The 20,661-nt window shown below is 46.8% G+C and overlaps 1 protein-coding gene across 1 annotated transcript in view; it reads left to right on the plus strand.

Annotated features, from left to right (window-relative positions):
- The window catches only part of Casq2 (calsequestrin 2), a 69,316-nt gene that overhangs the window by 43,314 nt on the left and 5,341 nt on the right, over nucleotides 1-20,661 (plus strand). The window contains exons 6-8 of the mRNA XM_004667527.2: nucleotides 1,393-1,523; nucleotides 4,016-4,061; nucleotides 10,665-10,719. Coding sequence (XP_004667584.1) covers nucleotides 1,393-1,523; nucleotides 4,016-4,061; nucleotides 10,665-10,719 — 232 coding nt within the window. The remainder of the gene's footprint in view (nucleotides 1-1,392; nucleotides 1,524-4,015; nucleotides 4,062-10,664; nucleotides 10,720-20,661) is intronic.

Below are 20,661 nucleotides of genomic sequence, written 5' to 3' on the forward strand. Positions count from 1 at the left end.
TAGGCAATCTCTCTGCAGTTTCTAGAGAGCCACTGTTCGTCCCTGTGCTGTTTTGGACCACAGCTGAGTGAGAAGAGAATAGCATTTGGTTTTCTATTCAGCATTGCACATTCCAGGCCTCTCAAGTCATGTCACGAAGAGAGGCCCCAAGTTCAATGGCTTTGCAAGCAAACACAGCAACTATTCTGCCTTAACAACAGACTGACATGTGGCCACTTTAATCAAGAGAGAAAATGTCTTCCAAGCTATGGGCTCTTTCTTCACACTTTTTATCTATTGTAGGGTGACCCACTGATCTGGCTTCCTGAAAACAATGCAAATTGTAGTGCTGAAAGTCCTACAGCCCATAAAACCCCTTTGTCCTGGCATGGTTGGTCACCATACGTCCACTCATAAGCTCAGCAGTTCCCAGGGCCTGACAAAACACCAAGCAAGCCTGGTGCTGAGAGATGGACCTCGATGGCCCATGCCACAGCCTAAATAACAATTAGGGCTTATGAGCAGATCAAGTACAGATGAAGGGACTGGATTGGCTTCTGATTCCGCAAAGCTACATGCTTTATGGGCTTCTGCCAATTGTCTGCGGGACTCCGTGCAGCCAGCCTCAGTGAGCTGTTCAAGCATTGCGTCCTCTCCAGCCCAGCCGATGCAGAGTGACGATGGCCCTACTTTTTGTTCTGCCTCTCCCTGGCCCTGCTTGGCCCTCATTTGTCAGATGAGTCTCCATCCATCCTTTGATCACAAGGAGATTGGCCCAGACCTCGGGTGATGAATTCCTATTACTTCAATGTCTAAGTTAACACTACTCATAAACTTTCACATCTTTGCCAAAGAACATATGCACCTACTCTTGGATGGATAAATTATTCTTGCAGGCAGCTTTGTGTTGCTGGACAAATACCCGACCTAAAGCAGGTTATGGGAGAAAAGGGTTTTATTTCAGGCTTACAAATTTCAGAACGAACACTATCAATGACAGAAGAAGCTGGCTCATTTCCATAAATCTAAGCAGAGAGAGACATCACCAGCCAGCAAACACCAACACCAGCCAGCACCACAGCCAGAGCCCCAACTGCTCTCCCTGTGCCTTAGGGATGGACTCAAGATTCACCCCTAGTGACAATCCCCCCATACCAGGGATCATGTTATAAGCTCAATTTTGGTAAAACACCTAAGTCTATGGAGCCATACATTCAAACTATTACATTTAAACTACATCACCTTGGATAATAAATTCCTGTTACTTCAATATTTTAGTTGAAACTACTCATAAGCTCTCATGTCTTTGCCAGAGAACATATTCACCTTCTCTTGGATGGATAACATATTACTATCCAAATATTATTGGGCTATCATCCAAATAAACTAGTTTCTTATTTCTAACTGTTACAGGTTGCAAAGAGATTGTCCTTGAAGATGAATGAAGTTGACTTCTATGAGCCATTTATGGACGAGCCCATTGTCATCCCTAACAGACCGTACACAGAAGAGGAGCTCGTGGAGTTTGTGAAGGAACACCAAAGGTGCCCGGGAGAGAGCACGGGGTGGGGGGGGTCTGGGAAACAGATCAGAATATCTCAGTGTGGACAATTCAGACCACCAAGGGTAACAACCTGGAAGACGTCACTGAGCAAACCAGAGCTCACCAGTGAGGTGGTGTTGGTCATTGACCGGTGGTGGGGAAGTCACTGCGTTTGAATATGGTCTCCAGTTGCCAGTACATTTAGACTACTCCCCTGTTCCCTCCAGAGGAAAATGCAGATAAAATTTGACACTAATTAACAATGATTCATGGAAGCTTTCTATAATGGTAAGCACACACTAGTGATGCAGGATTTTAGGGTTTATGGGGGGTCCCCCAGTATTTATAAACCCCAAGTTTTGGATTTTGTCCTACCTTTAATAAAGAATTATTAAAGACATACTCAAGAAAAATAAGTTAGGAATGGAAAATTTATTTAAGGGGAAATCACAAATTGTGGGGTTTATTTAAGGGAGATTGGGATGCAGGAAGAGAGGCTAAACACACGGAAAGTAGAAAACTTGCTCTTATGCAGAAACACTGCATAGTTTATATGGTTCATTAAGACTAACCAAGGTATTTAGAAGAGGACTGGAGCGGAGTTGTAAACACGTGGGAAGCAGAACTCAGGTGTATCTGTAGGAGACTCAGGAAGAACCTTCATGTGCTTTCCTAAAGAAGGAAAGTATCAGCAGAAGAGAAGTTGAGGGTCTTTGGGGAAAACTGGAGTACAGCCACAAATACCTGGAGGGGAAATAAACTGAGGCTTAAAGAGAAATTCGGGGAAAGCATGTGAAAAGCAGAATCTAGGAGCTTGTGTAGGGATACCTAAGAGGAACCCACATGGCATCTGCCACGTGCTTTTAGAGGAGTTAGGAGGACAAACAGTGAGACTCAATGGGAATAAAATGACAGGGCAGACATCAAAGAGAGACTCAGAGACTCAGAGGAGACATGAGTGATGAAGAGGGTTACGCGCAGGGCTACCCTGAGTTTAGACTCTGGACATAGGTAGCAGTCCAGAGTTGGTAGGATCACCTACATAGTAGCTCTGGAGGTCAGAGAAAAGTCATAAATGTCATTAAAGTGAGAAGTTACCCCAAACTATAAAGGAGAGACAAGCAGAAAAGTTTAGATCAAGAAACAATGTGATGCTCTCCCACTGGGAGTAGGCGTCAGACTCCTGTGTTTGGGCAGCACAGGCTGCTGGAGAGAGCTGGAGAGGACAAGTATACACTAACATTTGCGTCCAGAGAGAGCGAGGGGCTGGAAGGCCTCAGCTTTTATAGCATCAGAGTCAGGGATGTAAGGGGAAGACCTGACTGGCTAGTAGATTTGGTGGGTGGATTTTAGAGCTGGCCCACCCGAACCTTTCCATTTAGATAGCGTGTTAGATGGTGGGCAGCAGGGGTGATGTAGGTCGGTCTTGATCAGGCGAGTTCATTTTTGTGGTGGCACCTCATGGTTCTCTTTAGGCCTCAATCCTTAACTGAAACTGCCTGAAAAAAAAGCTGGCTTTCTCCTGTTTTCCTTCACTTGGTAATTTGTGGGAGCTACTTTATCTCACCTCCATTTTTACAGGGTGTTATTGTCCTAACACCACAGACCTAGGAAGAAGGCTGAAGACTTAAATAACTTAACCATGGACAATTGCACGCATTCTACACAGAGAGCTTCTGGGAAAGGGTGTTTGCCAGCACTCAGAGCATCTCTAGCAGGGATCAGCAAATGTTTTCTCTAAAGAACCAAACAGTAAATATTTATACAGTTCTGTGGGACCGATGGCCTCTGCTGCAGCTGCCTGGGCACCACAAAGTAGCCCTTGAGCATACATAGACAAATGGGTGTGGCTGTGTCCCAGGCAAGGTCTGTTTACCAAAACAAGAGGCAGCAAGGGTGCACTAGCCTACCACTCTGAGTTGGCTGCCTCTGCTGTGCCAGGAGGGACAGTGTGGGAACATGGCATGCTAGTGGGCTCACCGCCTCACCGGATGACCCTGCCTTCACAACGTGCACAGATGTGTTCACTGGGCCTGAGCACCACTGATCCCCACGCTTGGAGATTCCTCAGCCCTGTGGGAGGCGGCAGCCCTGGGAGGAACAAATCTTACTAGGTCTGACACTACTTGCAAACATCCAGAAAGAAATGAGACTGTGAGCAAAATATAGATTCTACGCTTCACCTTGAGTCCTAAGGGTTTTGTTTTTACTTTATGTATTCTTGGATAACCATATCCCTTCAATTTTGTATCTCTGGCTTCCTAGGACTGGTACCTCCCCGTGCGGAGGCCTCTGGGATGCCTTGGATGTGAGGGCTCTGTGAGAAAGCAGAGTGGCTTGGGCCAGCTCTCTCTAGACACGCCAGGGCGGAGCAACTCTGCTTCCTTAGTACAGAAGGGGGTGTGGGGGGCCAGTGACCTCATCTGTGCAGAGCTGAGGGTCAGTCTCTGCTATGGTGATTGCTATTCAAGGAACCCCTTTCATTTTTTCCAGACCCACTCTGCGCCGCCTGCGCCCAGAAGACATGTTTGAAACATGGGTAAGAAAGTGACAAACCATTTCCATCTATGCATTTCCAAGAAGAATGCCCTCTCATTGACATCAAACTGTGTCATACTGGCTGGGGTGGATGTCTGGAGGGTGGTGTACTTGGAACACAGACATGCTCAGGTAAAGCCCAGGTCTACCTGGGTCTAATACAGGCTTCTTGGGTACGGCTCGCTATGCAGAGTTACTCAACCTCATTTCCCTTAGTAGCTGCTGACTTCCATTCATGGGCTACCAGGGACCCAGGGTAACAGTGGAAAAAGCTCTGTTTACAAGTCAGAGAGATCTGGGTTCAAGTCCAGACTCTGCTTGTTGAGTAGCTTTGTGGCTGGATCACATCACATGGACTGTTTGAACTTTCACTTCCCAGCTTAAATAGGCATTTGTGTAAGGGTTCATTTGTGTAAGTGACAACAGCAGATGGCAGCTTTCTAAAAAGTATCCGGAAGACCCTGGGGATGGCTGAGTCAGCATGTCCTCCAGGACAAGCTGTGTCATAAACAATGTGTCCCATCACTCCGCACTGGAAAAAGGCCCTGGGAGATGTCCCGGGCTCCCATCTCAGCTTTATGCAGCATTACATTATCAACAGCCCAAGTCCCAGGTCACTGAAGGTGCGCTTTCTGTCCATCGCGCTCCCTGAAGTGATGCAGAGCAAGTATTATTTTACTCCCGTTACATGTGGGGAGACTAGGCTAGTGCTCAAGGACAGCTAATGTGGCTCTCCTCTCTTTCAGGGCCTAGGGCCATCCTGAGCCAATCTCATGTTTCCTCCAGTATACCTCCCTACAGTGGCCAGGGGACTGGAGGAAGAAAAAAAGCATTTGTTTATTTAATTTTTAAGCTCATAGTTTGAGGTAGTGGATGAACAGAACAAGGGGTATCTTGGCACTATTTTGCTGGTATTGAACTTGCTTCAACTTCTGAAGAAGGCATAGCAAACGTCTCACAAGACGACAAGGGAAGTAACCGTGTCCTGAGTAGTGTGTGTAAGAAGAAATTTTAATGAGAGGGCAAAATGCAAACCTATTTTCCTAACATTTAAGTCTTTCTAAAAATTAACCTTTAAATTGTTACAAAATTTAAAATAATAACAAAAAACATATAACACTGCTTTAAACATTCCTTTTAATATGGCTTTTACTTTTTAACTCTAAAATATTTCAGACTTACAAAAATCACACACAGACTTCCATTATCTCTTCCCGCAGTTGTTAACATTTTACCACCTTTGGTTCTTTCCATATATCTCTCCTATTGTTTTGTATTATAATTTCTGAACTATTAGGGAGCACATAGCACCACAATTCCCCTTATCCCTAAGTACTTCAAGTGTTTTTTAAAAGGTTTTTCTTTCACAATCTCAATGCAAGGACTAAAGTCAAGAAATTAACATGGATACTCTATAGACCTTATTCAAATGGACTAGTTGACCCACTATTACAAGAGAAAATCCCTTTTATCCTGGCCCAGGTTCCAATGCAGATTCTCACATCTACCTTTGGTCATGACATTTCTTCAGTTGCCTTTAACCTACAACTGGTTCCCAGACTTTCTTTCATAACATTAAGTTATTTTAAATTGAGAGAAATCATTGTTGTTCACCTTTTCTGTGTCTTTATGGTTAGTTTTCCTTTAAGAGATCATTCTCACTTGCTTAGCCTCTGGGAGGGGAGAGAATACGTGCAGAGCCACCCTTTGCTCAAGACTGCCTCCTGACGTGCAGTATAACACCCAAGACCAGGACTCCATGCTGGAGAGAAGGGCCTGTCACAAATTTCATCAAGTCAAAAAGAGAACACCTAGAATGGTTTGCTCTTTCCCAACACCACATTGGACTGGTCACATGACCTATTCCTCCTTCATCCAAGTCTCCAAATCAGGGTCATCTCGGCACCCTCACAAAGGAGAAGCACACACAAACTGGGCAGGACTTCTGAGGGATCACTGCCCATCCCCCCACCCCATCCAACAGTGCCCACCTTGGAAGGCACTGCTCCTAAAAGCAGCATCTCCATGGGCCACTTGGCCACTGCAACTGAAGCCATAGATGTTGTATAGGAAGTGACCAACACGAGGCAGGAGAGCTAGCTAGGCAAAACCAGCTACTGCTCTTGGGCTCCCTGAAATAAAGCAGGCTTTTAAAGTAGCAGCCCAGTACAAAAGCACACCACACATTGTCATTAAAGCAATAGCTTCCTTTAATGTTATTGCCTGGGAATCCCAGGCTTCACTCACTTAAGATAGTCGCAGGGTGTTAACGTGAGGCAGGGTAATCCAGGCCTGGTGTTGACCCATCCTTCTTGGACACTTCCCTCACCACCTGCCAATGGTCAGCCAGAGTCCTTGGCAACTGCCCACCAGAGATGAAGATAAGCAATTTTTTAAATTATTTATTTATTTATTTGACAGAGAAAGATGTGGGGAGAGGGCGAGAATGGGCGAGCCAGGGCCTACAGCCACTGCAAACGAACTCCAGACGTGTGCGCCCCCTTGTGCATCTGGCTAACGTGGGACCTGGGGAATCGAATCTGGGTCATTTGGCTTTGCAGGCCAAGGCCTTAACCACTAAGAAATCCCTCCAGTCCAAGCAATTTCTTTTAAAGAATCCTTCCTCTAGTGCAATAGCAAAGTACTTCTGAAGTGGGGCCCAATGACCACTACTGTCCTTTATTTGGGAGCCAGATAGTCTAATCTGCTTTGTTTTTGTGTGTCTCCTTACACAACAGGAGAAAATGCAATAGAGACAAAGGAAAGAGCAAAATATCATCAGTGGTAAACTAACTGGCTGGTCAATAATTAATAGGGACAGTTTCTCCTTGTTAATGATAAGATTTCCTTTTATTCTTCAATGAGTAAAGGTTTGATGCCCACAGTGTTGTCTTTGAGTCAATAGACATTAGTTAATAGACACTGTGCTGAACAGAGAACTGTGGATTTGTTTTCCTATCCTTAGCACCTCAGGGATGAATAGAAGAACACAGTCTGAGGTCTGGAGGGATCGTTTAGCAGTTAAGGTGTTTGCCTATAAAGCCGAAGGACCCAGGTTCTATTCCCCAGGACCCACCTTAGCCAGATGCACAAGGGGGTGTACATGTCTGGAATTCGTTTGCAGCATCTGGAAGCCCTGGCACTCCCATTCTCTCTCTCTCCCTCTTTCTCTGTCAAGTAAACAAACAAATTAAATATTTTAAAAGTAGAAAAGGAAAACATCACAGCAGCCCAGTGCTATGATAGGGCTGTATAAAACCTGGGAAATCCACAGGAGGGAGTTCACTAAAGTCATTCCAGCATCTCCTGTTTGGGACAGTCTAGTATATGATCACCACATGCAGAGACCCTTTTTTGTCTCTTAACTTCAGAGCCACTAATCCACTTATATGCCTTGTGGAGAGCAGCAGTTCCCAGGGCCTATTCTGCAGTTGGTGGAGAGAAAGTACGTGGCTCCTATAGTCTATAGGCTTGCATGTGTCCCAAATTCATAGTTGGAAATCCTAATGCTCAATTTGGGCCTTTGGAGGGGAGGAGGTCACCAGGGCAGTCTTCATGACTGGGATTGCCCTTGTAAAAGAAACCCCAAGTTGGGCACGATGATGTGTGCTTACAACTCAAGCAGGATTGCAAGTTTGAGGCCAACCTGGCCTAATTGGTGAGTTCACAGCCAGCCTGGGCTACATAGTGAGATGTAGTTTGAAAAACAGAAGAAGAAAGAGCAAAGGGAGGTTGATCCAAAGAACAATGAACCACAATGAGAACAATGAAGGAACAAAAGAACAATGAGGCCACAGAGAGAGTGGGCAACCCTCGTGAGATGTGGACTCTGCCAACGCCTCCATCTTGGGCTTTCCCAGCCCTCAGGACAGTGAGAAATACATGTCACTGGTGTCTTGTTAACAGGCTACCCAGTCTGTGATCGTTTGTTAGGGGCAGCTGGACTGGGCTGGCTCAGTAGACTGTGGGCTACACAGAGCCAGCTTGAATTTTACATATGTTACTACCAGCTCTGTGGCCTTAGGTAAGCCTCTTTGATTATTGAAGGACTGAATAAGACTTCCATTTGAGATTCAGAGAGCATATTTAAAAGAAAAAACACAAAGAAAATGACAAGTGACAGGTATTGTTACCATTTTGATGATTGTCCCAAGGCGTAGTCCCTCGTCTCAGAGAGCAGAGCAGATGAGGAGGGAAGATTCCTTCAATAAAAAGAATTTCCATGCTAGAATGAAACTTATTACTTTGTATGTGAACCTAAAACATTAAAAGGAGAGAGAGAGAGAGAGATTTTTCAAGATTTCATGCCTTCAAGGCCACCTGGCTGATCTGTATAGTAAAGGCTTCTGGGTTCAGAGAAAGCTGGTCAGCCTGCTCCATGGCTGGCCCAGCCCTGTGGTCAGTTTGCCTCCTTCTCCACTGCACTCGCTGGGTCCTTGCAGCCCCGACTCACATGCTGGCCTGTGGACTGTCGTTTTGCAAGTTTATTACCCCTCATCCCTAACATGCATCTGATCTTCCCTGGTATTCAACACAGTCTCACATGCTGAATCTCAGGAAGCAAGCAGACATCCCTTCTCCATCGAGGGACTATCTCAGGCCTAGGGAGTGACAGCGTATTAAGGGCAACCTCTTAGAAAATGAATATGGATTCTTAATTCTAAAACCAATTTCCAAATGCATTCTAGAAGGGCAGACAGAAATGAGGCTTGCTTCACCGAGTTAGCAGGGCTCACCTCCCACTGACGGCAAGCGGCTGAGACCCAGGGCGGCCTAACGAGACCTGACCGGGATCTTCTGTCTGGCAATAATAGCAAATGTAAAACAGCGAACCGCAAACTCCCATTTTGGTTGCTGTCAGACTTGTGTAATAAACCAGTGCACACACAGATATCTGTAACATTCAATTTCCCCGAGAACCTGGCCAACACAGTGCCCACTCTCTTGTTTTTAATAATAATATTTTCTATTTAATCTCACTGAGAATTTTTGGAGGTTTTATCCAGTCCAAACTCAAAGGGAAAAAAATTAGCATTTAGATAGGATTGCACCAGCGTTAAAATCAATTGAAATGGAAACAGGTGGGGAGGGTCATGATGCGCGGAGGCTGCCCCCCAGAATGACTCTGACAGGACATTCAGGTGTTCAGTGAACACCGCTCCCTGCGGCAGCTGTAATCAGCGTTCGCTCAGCTTTGCTCCCGGCCCGTCTGTCTCCTAGCACAGCATTTCCCTCGAGCTCTCCTGGGAGTCACATTTTTTATAGCCGAGGACTGCCAGGCTGTCACTCTTCCTTCCCCAGCAGCGATCATTACCAAAGCGACACAAGCCGAGGTCTTTTCTCCCAGATGTGCAAACGTGAACCGCCCCATGCTTGCCCCATGAAGTGACATGTCCTCGTTTCTTTTCCTTGCCCTGGTGCCTCTAGCCCAGCTCTACCTTCCACTCCTGGTCACACCCACCGTAACCCCAAATTCCAGACTTTCCTTAGAGCCTCCCCTACTCATAAAAGATTTCACACCAATTTGGCCAAGTTTGGGGTTGTGATCAGAAAGGACACCAAGAAAACCACCCCATCGGGGCTGTCAGCAAGGTACCCCTCACTGACCCCATGGCTTTATTTCTCCAACTTGTTGGAATCCTAAAGTGTTCCCAACTCTTATGTGGCAACAATGACACACGTCTTTGTGGAGGTAACAATCTGTGCCTGCCACATCTGGGGAGAGTTTCAGGACCTGGTGCCACTCGAGGGTCTCTAGAATCTGGCACATCCTTGCATCTACCTCCCGGTGGGGAATTCTTGGGACAGCCATGTTCACAGAGTTGGTTCTGTTGTCCCTGGAGCCTCTGAAACTCAGACTCACGGCCTTCCTTCTCTTGCCTTCACTGCTGCTCCCCCGGACCCACCAGACACCAGGAGTGAGTCTGCTACTGTCTTATTCTAGTTGATGTTGTCCTGTCTTGCGAACACATTGTTCTAGTCCCTAATCAAAGTTCCAAGTGGTGGGGGCTGAGAAGATTGCTCAGTGGGTGAAGTGTTTGCCACAGAGGCATGAGAGCCCAAGTTCAGCTCCCTAGTGCCCACGTGAAAGCTGAGCTGTGGCTGCACGTGCCTGCAATCCAGCCCTGGGGAGGCAGCGGCAAGAGAATCCCTGGGGCTCCCTGGCTGATCAATCTAGCTGATTTGGTGAGCCTTTGGTTCAAGGAGAGACCTGTCTCAATAAATAAGTTAAAGAGTGATCGAGAAAGACATTCAGTGTCAATCTCTGGCCTCCATATGCACATGCATCATATGCACATACACCTACACACACTCATGCCCACACACATATGAACACCCACGCACACATGCATACATACCACACACTCATACGCACACACACGTACACACGCCTGTACACCACACATACATATACAGACAAGTTAAAAGGTTCTGCGTGTTGCTACCAGCAGCCATCAGTGTCCCGCCCATGAGGTGAGCCTACCCTGCTCCTGCAGAGCTCCATCTTCACACCCATCTCCCTCTACCCTGCAGCCTCCATGTCATCCTGCCTGATCATTCCTTCCACCTCCCCTCCTGAGCTAATCGTGATTTTCTTCTTCAGGAAGATGATCTGAATGGGATCCACATTGTTGCCTTTGCGGAGAAGAGTGACCCAGGTAGGAACTGCCCCCTCCCCAATCTGTTTAGCTCTAAGCTGGACCTGGCTTCTAACCTGCCTCAGCTCTCTCATCTCCAAGGCAACTACAAGATATTGGGCCCCCTCTGGTGGTCACCTGTTCGTTATGAGTCTGTCTTTAGTTGGATGCAGGGCTAAGGGAACAGATTAGAACTTCAAAGAGAACTGGGTGTGGTGGTGTACACCAGTAATTCCAGCTCTTGAAAAGTGGAGGCAGGCAGATCAGGAGTTCAAAAAAGACAATGCTACAAAGAACTTCAGACATTTTGCTCAGCTGCCTATACTGGGAATGAACACAGGGTGCTGGTGAGGGCACTAAAATACCCTAGATTACATTGTGTGTGTGTGTACATGTGTACGTGTGTACTTCTTACATTCAATGTTTATTTGCCAGTTTTGTCACAAAACCTCTATCAATGTAATAAATGTATCCTTTCATCTATAAACTACTATTGGTGTTTAGGGAGCAGCAGAAAATATTCCCTAAACAATGAACAGGGGAAAGTATGCAGCTCATTTTCAAAAGTGGAAAATGATCCTACAAATGGATAAGTAACTTGATTTTATTTTTGCAACTTGGATAACTTTCCCCTGGCTTCATTCTGACATGAACACTGGAGGAGAGAGAAGTAAAGAAAAATTAATTTTATAGGAAGTTAAATGCTGGTTCCCGAGGCAAGAGTCAAGGGTCCAAAGGGAGAGAGGAACTGGGTGTGTTCTGGGGTGTGTTTGGAAGACTGGGAACAATCCAGAATGCAGCCAGAGAAGGCCAGGAACTCCAGGATGTTCAGTAGCCAGCCTCAAGTTTGGGGCAACAATTCCAAAGCCTGACAGCATCCAGGCTGCAATCACCAAGGCCACCCAAGGATGGCTGAGATGACATCCTCAGGAGCCTGTGATTTTATGGGGTTCTAAGGCAAGTTAGGGATGCACCATCAGGCTTCAAGACCACCGTTCCAGGGAATGTGGAATTATATAGTGCTTGTCAGGGACCTGAGCTTCTGTCACCAGGAAAGATCTAAGGACTGGGGATGTGGCTCAGAGGCTAGAGTTTAAGCTCCAGTACCACATAAAACAGAGTATGGCATTTCACACCTGTAATCCCAGTGCTCAGGAGGTGGAGGCAGGAGGATCAGAAGTTCAAGGTCACACTTGGCTAGTGAGTTTGATGCTTGCTTGGATTAACATGAAATCCTGTCTTTAAAAACTCTGGGGGCTGAAGAGATGGCTTAGCAGTTAAGACACTTGCTTGCAAAGCCTAAGGACCCAGGTTCAACTCCCCAGGACCCATGTAAGTCAGATGCACATGGTGGGATCTGAAGTTTGTTGGCAGTGGCTGGAAGCCCTGGCAGCCCATTCATTCTCTCTCTCTCTCTTTCTGTCTTTGTCTCTCTAAATAAGTAAAAATTTTTAAAAAATTAAAAATCTGGGCCGGAGAGATGGTTCAGTAATTAAAACATTTGCCTGCAAAGCCTAATTACCTGGGTTAGATTCCCCACTACCCATGTAAAGGCAGATGTACAAAGTGGCGCATGCATCTGGAGTTCATTTCCAGTGGCTGGAGGCCCTGCCATGCCCATTTTCTCTGTCTTCTTCTTTCTCTCCGCTTGCAAATGAACAAATATTTTGTTAAAAATCTGAATATGAGTCTAGGAAATAGAGAATTGAAAAGTGTAACACTGCACAAGACAACGCAGTGGCACCATGAAGGAGGAACCAGTTTTCTTGCCCATTGGTTATACACATCTGATTTCCTCACAGTGCCATGCCCTAGAGCCAAATAAACATGAGTAGATGACTAGACAGATGGCTGACTTATAGACCAAAACCCACATTTTTTAACTATGCAATTTTAAAAATCAGAACGGAATCCACATCCATAATAAATGCTCTTTTTAAGTATATAGTTCAGGGAGGGTTTGTGTGTTCACAAAGTTGTCAAATGTCAGCACTGTATGGTTCCAAACAGTTTCATTATCAACACCCATTAACATCACTTCCACTCTCCTTTCCTCCACTGTTGGCAAACTCCAATTCCTTGCTGTCTCTGGACTTATTTGGGACATTTGATTTAGGTAGAATCATGTGGCATGCAGCCCTTTTTGGCTGGCACCCTTTACTTAGCATGAAGCCTTCCATAGGAATATCTGCTAGACACCATGTATCAGTACCTCATTCTCTTTTAGGAGTGAATAATATCCCATTGAATCAAAAACAATTTATCTGAGAACTTCCCCCAGTCTTTTCATTAACTCTTTTGAATGCCCACTGATATGCCAACTTTCTCATCATAGACTTGCTGACTAAAGAAGACCCTTCAAGGAGAACTAAGCTAGTTAGAAAAAAATATATATCCCATGCAGTTTTAGCTCTTTTTTATAGATTCTGGCCACCCCTCTGCTCCTGGAAGAGTGCATTCTGAAGGAAGTCAGTTACCTAAGGTTTGTAGGCTATGGTCAACCCAATCAGATCCTTGGTAGTGTGCGAATAGAGAGAGGAATCTGCTGCTGGCAGGACTCCAGGGGGCTTCCTTCCCCCCACACCCACTGCCCCCTTCCAGGATCTCAGGGAGGCCTGTCTGGCTTTCTGGAACAATAGAACAAAGAGGCCTCCTTGAACAGCAGAAACCTGTCTGGCAGAGATTGTTGCTATAATGATCCAGGCTCCTGAAAGTACTTCCACCTCCTCCCTATGCAAATATCCCAGGGCCTGAAGCTCTGCCTTTCCCAAAAGCCCAAGCTTGGGCTTGTCTTGGGAAAGCTGAAGCAATGCAGGGGCTGAGGGGGAGAGGCAGTGGGAGGGGACATGGTCTCTCAGCTACAAGCAGCCTTACCACTCAGGACTCTAAAAAGAGGGCTTTTGGTGAAAGTTCCTGACCTTGATTTTGTGGTTAGTCAGTGATGTACCTGCAGGGCCCTGATGTGGAACCTGGGGCCACGGGCCTGGCTATAGGGCTGGAGATTGCATTCCTATGGAAGGCCGGGCCCTCAGATCTGCTGCTGTTACTAACAATGGCCTAACCTACTGAAGGAGTAAGCTTTAAGAGGCTTCCTCTGAAAGTGCTGACAATCTTGAGGATGGAGCCCAAGTCCACTCTGATATGTGTGTGGTTATAATGATCATCATTCAGGTGTCCCACCAGGAAGGTCAACACTCTAGCTGGCCCTCTTGACCGTTAAATGCACTATTGCTAAGATGAAGGTTGATGGCCATTATTGTGTGTTTATATGACATAGCAATTCTGTGAAGAAGGTTTGCTCTTTGTTCCCATTTTACAATTGACAAAGGGGAGACTAAAAAAAGAAAGAGTAAAACGAAGCCTAGGGACTTCTGGCTTCACAATCCACACCCTTAACCACCGGCCCTGCTGCAGACAGATTCCTGTGCTGCTCACAGCTCCTATCCTGATGCCATCTGCCGTCAGGTGGTCACTCGGGGCACCTCCCTCCACTTCTGCTGCCCTTTCTACCTCTGCCTCCAAAGTTTGAAAGACAAGAAGAAAAGAGACCCATTCAGTGGTGAGCTCAATGTCGCAGAGTTAGAGGCACGGCAGAGAAGTGAGCTCAGCTTGGCCACTGCTTCTCCTGGGTGCCGTCCTCAACTAGACCACCCTCCTTACAACAGAGCTTCCTTGACAGCAGGCTCGGAGCATGCGCAGTGCTACTGCAGGGCACAAGGGCAGGGGCAAGCGTTGGCAGAGTGCAAGAGGATGCTGGGACGTGAGAGGCTCCCTGAGCCACCTGGCAACTTGAGCACCCAGTTAATGAAAATGCATCTGACTTCCTGCCTGTGCCAATGGACGTTGCTAGATTTGGGATTTGAGCTTATACTGTGGTCGGCATCAGGGGTCTGGCCTCCAAGGATTCCCCGTGATAGTCCCGACACTGTTAGCTAGAGCTCGTGTTTCCTGTTGCAGAAGGCTGAGGACCTATGGTCAGTGTCTGCTCTCCAGAGCCTGGAGTGTGACCTGCAGGTTTCTCTTCCGACCCTTGGGCCTGACCTGGAAGGACATTCCCGGGTCCTCTTCACTTGCTGCAGCTCATCCTCTTCCTCCTCTGCCCACACCTTCAGAGCACCAGCCCGAGCTGCTTGTTTGACAGGTTTGAAAACGAACCTCACGGCCGCCCCCAGATGTGTCTGCATCGGCCTGACATCTTCTTTGTAACACTTGATGAAAGGTTTGCAAAGCGGCTTTCTACATGAGCGCGCGCTGGATGGAAATCCTCCAAGGGCACTGGGAATTTTCGCACTAACAAGCTGGAAATGCAAGGACAGGCTGCTGTCAGTGCACAGGGGAACAGAGTCAGTGATAAGCCCTGGAAGGAATGCTCCAAGCCTTGCTGCACCTGAGTTCTCCCTGCACAGGTTCTTGTAAAAAAAAAAAAAAAAAAAACAGGGTTGAAACCAGTTGTCTCAATAGGAACACTCGCTGCTGATTGGAACTTTTTGAATTTAAAGTTGGTTCATCAGTTCTCCATTTGGTGAGAAGCATTATTTCATGCACCTAACAAATATCAATGCATTTGACCTTCATACCAATCCTGAGGGTAGGGATAGCCATGCCATCTTCCTCTGGGTATTGGTGAGGAAGCATGAGCATAGATAGCATAAATTGCATCCCCAGCTCATGGATAGTAAGTGGTGGAACTGGGATTCTAACCCAGAAATCCAGACCCAACTCTGAGTTCCACAACTATTCCTTATCCTTCTCTACTGTGAAATGGGCCAATTGACTTTCCCCCAGCAATTCTGGGATCCACGGAGTAGAAGACAGCACAGAGAAAGAGGACTGGGAAAAGAGGGATGGAGAATGCCCATGTCACAGACATCTTTTCAAGGCCACAGGGACCTGTAGTGCCCCCTACGCTAAGTGGCTTCCTGACACAGTCTTGCAGGAAGAGCTCCTACCCTTGTGGGTACCTCTGAGCCTCCCCACATGGCCCAGATCCAGAGAATTCTTCTTTTGGAGAATTCCACATTACTACATAATCTCTGGGTTGTGGACCACTGACCTTTCTGAAAAGAACACATCATGTCTTAGTACGTGGTCCCTGGCCTGAAGTACGTGGGCACTCAAAACCCCTGCCTGAGGAAAAGATGTGTCCTTCCTATCAGTGAATAATGAAAGATGTTGGAAGAGAGTGAATCAAAATTTGATATTCAGAGAGGGGAAAACCAGAAGACAGAAAAAATCCTCAGAGACCTTTGTGCCCTTGTTCCTCTGTCTTCCCATGATAACATGATCTTCTTATTATCAACAAGCCTGTCAGGCCTGAGAGAAGCTCTTCTCCCCATTTTCAAAGGAAAAAATAGAGGTCCTGGGGGACCCACTTAAGGTCTCCAAACTCAAAGCCCAGTTTCCTCTCCAGGTACAGCGCCAAGCTGAGCGATGCTGTATTTCTGGCTACCTGGTGCAATGGCAGGACCACACTTAGGACCACACTTAGGATCCTGAGGTACCTCAATGCCTTGTACCCTGTACAGGGAGAGCACAGTAGCCCAGGAGATAAGAGTGGGAAGGGCAGGATGGCCAGCGCAGTGGGCCTGTTTGCTTCCAGGTCATGGCCTTGTATGAGGCATAAATTTATTTTCCAAATGGGGCCTTGACTCTCCAGATGGTGGGGCATGGCCTGGACCTGGTTCCCCAGGGTCTGCTGTAGGCTCATTCCCATCAGTCTCTGCCAGGGAAGGAGGAAAGAATAATCATCAGGTTCTTTTCCCACAGAGATGTGATTCCCAGGGGCCTGTGGGAAACCTGGCTCGATGTGCACCCCTCGGACCTATGTCTTGACTCCCAGGACTGAAGTTGCAGCAACCGGAGGGTAACTGCAGTTCTCAGAGCCCTCTTCTGATTTAGGCTCTCATGTGGAGTCTCAGGCCGGTTCAGGGCATCGCTGGTTTGACCCTCCTGCCCACTGTGATTGTGGGCGGGACAGGGCACAAAGCATAGCGAGATGTAAGGCAGGGACTTTGCTGTGATTGTCCTGTGGGAAAGGCAGAGGCCTGTCACCGGCACTGAGTCCACACCATGGACCACTCCCTCCCTCACTTAGCCTGTGCATCCCGGAGGATGGAGCTTCATGAAAGCTTGAGCATCTCCGACACAGACAAGAGGAAGGACGGTTCAGCAATGCTCACGGGAGTGCTAAGACCTCAGAGGAGAGACAGATAGTAGAAATGGCTCGGACATGCAATCTGAAGACCTGAGCCAGATTCTGGTCTGCCTCTTGCTCACATGTAACGGGAACAAGTGGCCTTCTTTTCCCATGTCCCAATTCCAGCCTCTGTGAAATGGAAAGAACAAATTGTTCTACCCACCATCAAGACCAGGTGGAAGGCAAGGTGTGGCAACTCACACCTGTACTACCAGCACTTGGGGAAACAGAGGCACAAGGATTGCCACGAGTTAGAGGCTTGTCTACAGTGTGAAACACTCTCAAAGAAATCAAATACAAAAAAAAAAAAAAGCCAAAAAGATAAAAATAACAATTAAAAATAAAGAAACCAATTAGGTAAAACTTGATACCCACTAAGTGCTCAGTGGATACTCATGAGCAGAAGGCTCAGGTGGTGTGATTACAGATTTTTCTACATATAAAGTATGTCTTCTGATTATAAAGGAAGTCCTTGGTGTGGAAAGGGAGATTTCGTTTGGACGCTGTTAGGATTGTCAACTCTATAGACAGCCTTGAGGAGGGCCAGAGGATCCTACCTTAGAAATAACTTAAGGGAAAAGTCAGACAAATGTTTCGGGAAGGGCTGTCACTGACCTGGTTATTTAGGACATTGGGAAGCCTTTGGCTTCTGGAATGGGTATCTCTCTGGTAGCTTCAGGGAATAGTTCTCTAGTGTCTAGACAACTTTTGATCTCCAAGTCTCTGGATAGAATGTCTCCCTTTCTCTTTACCTACTTGTTTTGGATAATGGGTGATCCTTCTGAAAGCTAGATGGTCACAATCTGAAAAGACCTCGGAGCAAGATCTGGTGCTAATGAAGAGAGCAGGTACTGGTGGTGTCAGCTGTGCTGAGCCTGGCATCGCCCGCCTCCCAGTCAGAGAGGAAGCTCCACGGTGACCTCCCTTGTCCAGGGCACCTGCTGCTTCACTAATAATCACAAGCTCTCTCCAGTAGGGAACCGCTTACCTTGTACAGGGTTTGTCACTGCATACAGATGATCCTGGGCACACATGTGAACACCTCCCAGATAGCTGTGGTATCGTTGGAATGGGTCTGATCAAGGCTAGGGCTGAAGAAAGGAGAGTCTGGGAGAACATCCTAATGGGCTCATGCTTTACAAACAAAGGAGTTAAACCTGCCTCTAACCTAGCCATTGAGGTGGTTGTCATAGTTGCCCAGGAGCACAGCTGGTCCTGTAGCCAAATATCACAGAATGAGCACCGCCCCTGATGGACTGTTTTGTGAGGCACTTTCCTTGAGCATCCAAGACTGTATCTAGCCTTCTCTCGGTACCCAGGTCATTGAATTAACACTCCTTTCTTGAATGACTAGACGGCTGGCTGTGCTTAGAAAGGATGTTCAGATCCCTTGCATTCACTTGAGGCTGTCAGAACTTCCTGTGTGTCAGGCTCTCAGCGCTCCAGAAACATTCAATTAGTGTTCAGCTCTCCTGTGAGGTAGGTATTATTACCCCAGCTCATTTTGCATTTGAGGAAAGGTGACAGACAACTTGCCCTAAGTTACCCTGGAAGTGATTTGGACTAAAGTAATTTGGCCTCAGAATCCATGTGTTCAAGTGTTTTGCTTGGCTGCCCCACTGAAGGAAGGACCCTGTTCTGTAAATGAAAACATCCAAGAGTGCCCATCATAAAATCCCTCACTGGATGTCAAAAAGCTGCCCTTGGATCTTTTGTTTTGTTTTGTTTTTAATTTTATTTGCTTGCATGTGGGTATCTCTCTGTGTATATGGCCATGATGAGGTCTCTTGCCATTGCAGACAACAGACACGTGTCACTTTCTTGTGTCTAGCTTTAGGTGTGTGCTGGAGAATTGAACACAGGTCAGCCAGCTTTGCAAGAAAGTGCCTCTAGCCACTAAGGCATCTCACCAACTCCTCTCCTTGGGTTTTAAAAATAAGACTTTTCTGTCTTTAGTACCAACTTTATAAACTTTTTTTATCTTTGAGTTTTCCTTGCTCATCCCTAGACATGGAGAACATTCTTTTCACAAAAAACTTTCATAATCTTAAAACAGAAATCAAACCACACTTTAAAAGTATTTTATTTTTATTTATTTATTTGAGTGCGAGAAAGATAAAGAGGAAGAGAGAGAAAATATAAGGCACGCTTTTGAATTCTTTTGTTTGTACCAAGACTTAAATCCATTTTTTTTCCTTGCATAACTTAAATTTTATTCCTTCTAACTTTTCTTTTTATCTCTGAACCTGCTGTAGAATGTAGAGTGGACCTAGGGTCTGTTTATTCCTGCATCTGCCATTTCTGTGACCAAATCCCAGCGTCACTCCTGAGAACTCGGCAGTGCTGTGTGGTGTGCTTAGCTTTTCATTCTGGTCCCGGGCTGCGCCTTCTGCAACCCCACGGGGAGTCTTTGTCCTTCCATTTGGGAGACTCGGTCTGATGTTTACCTGAATTTGGGTCTATCTTGTTGAACTTCATTCTCTTTGTGATTTTCAAACCTATCAAGATCACCCTTACGTTTGAATCTCATCTTCTAACATCACCTCAATTGCTCCTTCCCTCTGCTGCTGAAAGCAGCATCCACAGATGTTTTGGAGGAATTTGTTCTTCTGCATTATCATCCATAAACCTACAGATAACTCCCTGGAGGTTGCCACATTTCCCTGTCCCGAAACATGACCACATGCCCAGAGAAACCATAGTGTGCCCATGCAGCAGAGATGACATTCTAGGGTGGCTTGACCTTCCCAGCCACACCCACAGGCAACAGCTAATAATGCCCCTCCCATGTGCAATGAGGGATACATGAACTCAGAAGCTCTGGCGCTGGCTGCTCTGGTAACTGTCATGTCATCTCATGTGAAAACAGATCTAATCATAGGCTGAACAGCATCTAAGGCCAACCCAGCCCAGCCCAGTCATCTCTGCAGGCCATGAAAACCTTCGCCATCAGACGCTTTGCCTCCTGAGAGGTAACGTCTGAGGGGGCAGGTAGGGGTCTTCAGTAACACTTAGCAGTAGTTAAAATGACTATATCTGAGCAGCCAAGAACGGTGTGCACTTGCTTAGAAGTGTAGAGAGGAGGGGTTAGCATTACCTTTCCAAGAAGCTAACACAGCCAAGTAAGCATTGGTGTTCCTGCCAAGGGGAGGCTGAGCCAAGGCCTCCATGAGGCGTTCAGGGTCCCAGAGAACCCAGGGAAGAGAAACGCTTGGGAAAGAAAGGGCAGGTGCTACACCGCCTTCCCCTGAGCTGCTGGGGCAGAAGGCATAGATAAATCCCAGGCCATAACGTCAGCTGTGCAAGAAAGGGTAACTCTGTGGTTTTGAGCTGTATAGCACTGAATGGTAGAAGCTGGTATGCCAACCGGTCCACTAGCCCCACCCAGCCATCTTGAGGGAGTTGGGTCTTGCTGGTTCCCAGGCATGGCTGGGTGGGGTCACTGTCATCTGCTCCACTGGCATTTGTGGAGAAGTTGTTGCCTGTCTACCCTCTGGCCCTTGTTCTAAGCAGGTCACCACTGGCCCCTCCCTCCACACTGTGAGACCGTCGGACCGGCCCGCTCCTGGCTCCGTCCGTGCTCTAAGGAGCACAGACCATGGGGCATCCTGAAGGGCTCTGCCACAAATGAGCTTGCTTGAGACTTTCTATTTGCCTGAGGTGATTTTTGCTTGTTTTGAGACAGAGTTTCAGGCTGGCCTCAAACTCTCTATTAGCTGAAGATGAACTTCTGATGCTTTTGCCTTCATCTCCTAAGTGCTGGGATT

Source organism: Jaculus jaculus, chromosome 19 (genome assembly GCF_020740685.1).
Source record: "Jaculus jaculus isolate mJacJac1 chromosome 19, mJacJac1.mat.Y.cur, whole genome shotgun sequence".
Taxonomy (NCBI): Eukaryota; Metazoa; Chordata; class Mammalia; order Rodentia; family Dipodidae; genus Jaculus; species Jaculus jaculus.